General features: G+C 47.4%; 1 protein-coding gene across 1 annotated transcript in view; it reads right to left on the bottom strand.

Annotated features, from left to right (window-relative positions):
• Positions 1–1,324, bottom strand: part of CUNH10orf53 (chromosome unknown C10orf53 homolog) — a 4,757-nt gene extending 3,433 nt beyond the window's left edge. The window contains exon 1 of the mRNA XM_019556331.1: positions 1,174–1,324. Within this exon, the coding sequence (XP_019411876.1) occupies positions 1,174–1,267 (94 nt within the window). The 5' untranslated portion in view covers positions 1,268–1,324. The remainder of the gene's footprint in view (positions 1–1,173) is intronic.
• Positions 1,325–5,180: the final 3,856 nt, after the last annotated feature.

Genomic DNA, 5,180 nt, shown 5'->3' with positions numbered 1-5,180 from the left:
CGGCAGCGCTGTTGGGAGCAGCAGCAGGGTAGTGGCAAATGGGGAGCTCACATAGATGGCTGCGGCACTGTCAGCAGCAGGGAGGGGGTGCATGGGGTGGACAGGGGCACAACCCTCTTGAGGTCTGGCAATTTGGCAGGGGGAGGGTTGCCATACTAATGACTACTATTCCTCCACCTCCAAATTTCCTGACCTGGGGGAAGCCCTGCAAGCTGGATTCCAAGGCCCCATGGGCTGCATTTGGCTGGTGAGCAGGAGGTTGAGCACCCCTGGTCTATTTGGTTTCCCACAATAGAGTATCCTGGCGTGTTAATGCACATTACACAGTGCTGTCTTAACCAGCCGTCCTTCAGTCTTGCTGAATTTAAGTAATACATTTCAAACAACATGATGGATTGGTTTGGATTTTCATGTATTTTGTAAATTGCCTTTTTTTCATCTTATTCTGAGTATATTTCTTGGCAGTGGAAATGCACCATGATAAAATTCTAGCATCAGTTGCTCATCAACTAAAAAAAATTAAAGCTAATTTCTAACTATTTTGTTCAGTGAAGGCCTTGCGGAGGGAGTGCAGGCCTACAGTAAACCTCCAGTAGAATACATTCTTTTAATGTGGATTGGGTCTTTTCCTTGTCTATGCTCTAGTTACTCTTCCTTTCAGGAAAAGTAGACAGAAATGCCACCTTCTCATCTCTAATCCCTTTAATAATTGCTCTGTGTTTAATTTAGTTAGCATAACTGGAGCTGACTGTGCCCACCATGATTGCAGCACCATAACTTAACCGCTGGAGATGCTGCAGGAGAGGACTCTGGCCCAGGGGATCCTGGCTCTTTGCTGGGCAGCGGCTGCTTGGAACCATTTGGGGAAAGGGGCAGGGAGCCACTGCCAGCAGCTTGGAGACAGGTGGGTTGACAGGACCGCAGACAGAGGTGCTCCCCTCCTCTGAGAATTATGACAAATTCTTGGGCCCCGTTGCTAGTTTTTTGGGTCTGTTCTTTTAGTGTGGGTCCGGGCCTTTCTTAAAGGGCTCTTCCCCACCTCTTCTTCCCCTCTTCTTTTGGACACAGACCGCGTGCCCACGCCCGGGGGCGGGAGGGGCCGCCGGGACTCCACCTCGTGCCCCGCAGGGGCCAAGAGCGGAGCGGGGCCCTGCAGCCCCCGGCCGCACGCACCTCGCAGGCCCCGCAGGCGGCCGGTCCAGTGTGCCAGCTGTCCGCAGCGCCGGGACAGGCCGAAGCGCAGCAACACGAGCGCGCCCGGGGGCATGGCGCCGCCGCCCTAGCAACCCCGGCGGCAAGGCCAGGCTGGGGGAGGAGCCCCAGCGCCGGGGGCAGGACGGCGAAGCGGGGCCTCTGCTCGGGCCTGGCCTTGAGGCGGCGCCCACGGGAGGCTGCCCGTCTGCAGCGCTGCGCGGCCTCTTCGTCTGGTGCTGAGGGAGCCCTGCCCTGCGCGGGCCGGGCCCGGCTGTGGGGCCAGCGGCGTCGGACTGTTTAGACTAGACTTTTTTTTTTGGTCTGGTTTGTTGTAGGTTTTGTTTTTTTAAACTGGATTCTCAGCAGCGAGCGCCGAGCCGAGGCCCGCTCGCGCCCCTGCCGCGCTCCTCAGTGGACCAGAGCGGGGGGCGACGGCGCTGGGGCCCCGGTGAGCGCTCGGATGGAAGCGGCGGGGAACCGGCTAGAGGGGTGTTCACACTGCCAGGGAGCTGGTTGTAGCCGTGTTGGTCTAAGGACACAGGAAGATAAGGTTCTCTGGGTAGATGTGATCTCTCTTATTAGTCCAACTAAATAGTAGGAAAATGTATTTATTCCCCCCGCCCCCCGCAAATTTGGCTTCTGTTCCACCCAGGAGAGGTTACACACCCCAGCAGACTCTCCCTCTGCCTGAAGAAGGGTATTTGTGCCCCACACCTTGCAAAGAATGGTTTTTGCAACTGTTTAGTTGGTCTAATAAAAGCGATTGCATCTACCCAAAGAACCTTGTTAACATCTCTTCCTAGCAGGAGTGCCATTTTTATCCTGTGAGGATAACTTTGCATGTGTGCCTGGTTTACATTTATTGCATGAGTCCCCAGTGAATTGTGTAATATATGTTACATGTAGCAAGGGCCTAACACTTGTAGTTTCTCTCTCCCTGGAGCAAAATGCATGTTGTATTGTGTGTGATGTTGCGCCACACTACCCATGCTCCCTTGGCAGCTTCCAGGTTCTGACCACTTTTGCTTATCTCTGAAGAGACTGAAACAAAGGGTGTCTGTGATTGAAACAAGCACAAGCAGGTCTTTTCTTGGGAATGCTTTTTATTGGTCAAGGATTTTTCATGAGATATTCTGGCATTATAATGCCCATGCACAGTTCAATTATGTACCTGCCTAGAGAGATTCAGTTCTGTTTCCTTACAGCATAAAATGTACAACTAAAGCAAAATTGGGACACGAGATATGTACATTTTCATTTGCCATAAATTTCTATTGTTTTAAAAAAATAAACATCACTAAAATATTCACTTTATATTCTAATAACACACCATAAAGGATTCAGTTGTGTCTCGTTGTACTTTTCCTGTCAGTGCTGTCAAAGGCCAGTCATATATATCATCAGTATACATCACCATGCTGAAATAAGACTTCTTTCAGTTCTGTCCATTTTGGATATTGAGATTCATGAGTATTTTCCATTTAAATAAGACATGCCTTCCTACAAGCTTTTGAGCTGAGCTCTGTGTGTGCATAAAATAAAACAGCTCCTTATGATTATTTGTATGTGTGTGTTTGCATGTCCATACTGCGTTAAACTTTACATCTTCCAGTGAATACGTGGATTTCAATATATTTGCAGTAAATCCTTGCTTTTTACTATATTCATGTAATTTTATTAATTCTGCCAATGACAATTCTCAAAGCAATGCAAGCAATCAATTCCAGAGCTTTGTAGGTAAACGATATTTAATAGATTTCCGTTCACTTCACATATACGCATATGCTGAGATTATGTATTTCAAAGCTGTGGAACAAGACCTTATTCTATGAGTCTCAACAGTTTTTTTTAAGCATCAGAAACGTACTATTTCCTGAAATCCTTAAAATATTCCATCGCCACACATAATTTAACATGGAGATGCATGATTCTGTTAACTGAGAGGCTGAACAGAAAATATATTTTGGAACTGATAGTTGAAAAACTGTTATAGTTGCTCTGATTTTATTCTTGTTTATATTGAGTATAATCTCAAATTCAACCACATCTGGGCTGATTCTGCATTTCCTGCGCACTGCAAGGTACTTAGCACTTCAGTAACTAAGCACGTGTGAAGATAAGGGTAAGTGCCCTGCTACACAAGGATCAAGTCCATTCAGCATGTGAAAATGTCACATTACAAACTTGTGATGTTAAAAATCATCAGTAAAAACATTAAACCTACAATAATGATCTTTAATCAGCAAGGATTGGTAGTTGTGATTTCTGTCAATTGAAAGAATCCTGACTACATTTTTTGTAATTTGTCAATTTACAGTAAGAAAAAAATTGAAAAACACCTGTTACCTTGCATCAGTAGGCAAGTGATGAACTCTTTTGCTATTTATTAGCTATTTTGCTATTTAAGCATCCACACCTGAGGACAGGAGGGTGATCCAGGCAGATCTGGACAGGCTCATGAAATGGGCGGATGAGAACCTGATGGTGTTCAACACCAAAAAATGCAAGGTTCTCTACCTTGGGAGGAAAAACCTGCACCATGCTTATAGGCTCAGCAGTGCTACACTGGTTAGCACTACAGATGAAAGGGACTTGGGGGTCATGGTTGAGCACAAGATGAACACGAGCCTTCAGTGTGATGCTGCGGCTAGTAAAGTGAGCAAAACACTGGCTTGCATCCATAGATGCTTCTCAAGCGTATCCTGAGACGTCATTCTCCCACTGTACTTGACCTTGGTGAGGCTGCAGCTGGAGTACTGCATCCAGTTTTGGGCTCCACAATTCAAAAAGGATGTGGAGAAGCTTGAGAGGGTGCAGAGGAGAGCCACGCGCATGATCAGAGGTCAGGAAAACAGACCTTATGATGAGAGGCTGAGAGCAATGGGGCTATTCAGCCTGGAAAAGCACAGGCTCAGGGGTGATCTGGTGGCCACCTATAAGCTTATCAGGGTGCTCATTAGGATCTGGGGGAACGACTTTTCTCTAGAGCCCCCCAAGGGATGACAAGATCGAACAGTCACAAACTCCACTGTGACTGGTTCAGGCTAGACATAAGAAAGAACTTCTTCACTGTCCAAGTGCCCAAGGGTTGGAACAGACTGCCACCTGAGGCTGCTCAAGCGCCCACTTTGAATGCCTTCAAAACACATTTTGATGCTTATCTTGCTGGGATCCTTTGATCCCTGATGAATTCCTAACCCTGGAGCAGGGGGCTGGACTCAGTGATTGTCCAGGGTCCCTTCCAGCCCAAATTTCTATGAAATCTATGAAATTATTTTATTCTGTCTGTGACTTGAAGTAAAGGACTATTATGTGGTAATTTTTATCTGGTCTGAATACCAAGCAGGTGGAGGTTCATTTCTATTGGTCCAGTACACAGGTGAGCTCTCCAGCCAAGGGAGACTAGAGAGCTTCTTCCTGAGCCATCCTTGCCCTTAGAGGAGCCTATTACCTGACAGCCTGTCCTCTCCCTTGCCTGGTAAGGGGGCAGGCTATCAATAGGGTGCCTAACAGGTTTTGAATGCCTGCATGTGCATTGATAACCAGCGTAACTTGAAGAAGAGCCATTTTTCTTCTGCAAAAAAGCCCCAAAATGTCTACACTTACCACTGTCAACCTCTGAACTAAGCAAAACCTGGAAAATGACCCTGCTGCCTAATTACACCTGTGCTGTGCAATTGACTCCTATGGGAGCTGGATTAGGTCCTAACATTCAGGATCAAACGTTTCCAGACACAGCTGTATCTTTCAGTCAGAAAGAAGAATAATGAAACTTAGAAGGAAGGTAGGGAGAAAAGCAAATAGAGAGGGATGAGTACGGCTGCTGCCAAGCCAAATTGATAGAAAGTCTGTGGGGGGCAGGGGTTGGTGAGCTGGGGCAGGGGTTGGTGAGCTGGGGCATGGGAGCTGCCTGCCATCTAGCCCCAAACTGAAGCACCCCTGTGCCCCAGTCAGTCTCTCCATGGTACATTGAGCCCAGTTGGAGC

Source organism: Crocodylus porosus, unplaced genomic scaffold, assembly GCF_001723895.1.
Source record: "Crocodylus porosus isolate Cpor-Errol unplaced genomic scaffold, CroPor_comp1, whole genome shotgun sequence".
Taxonomy (NCBI): domain Eukaryota; kingdom Metazoa; phylum Chordata; order Crocodylia; family Crocodylidae; genus Crocodylus; species Crocodylus porosus.
Note: the sequence above shows the minus strand (reverse complement) of the source record. Positions and strands in the feature narration are given on the sequence as shown.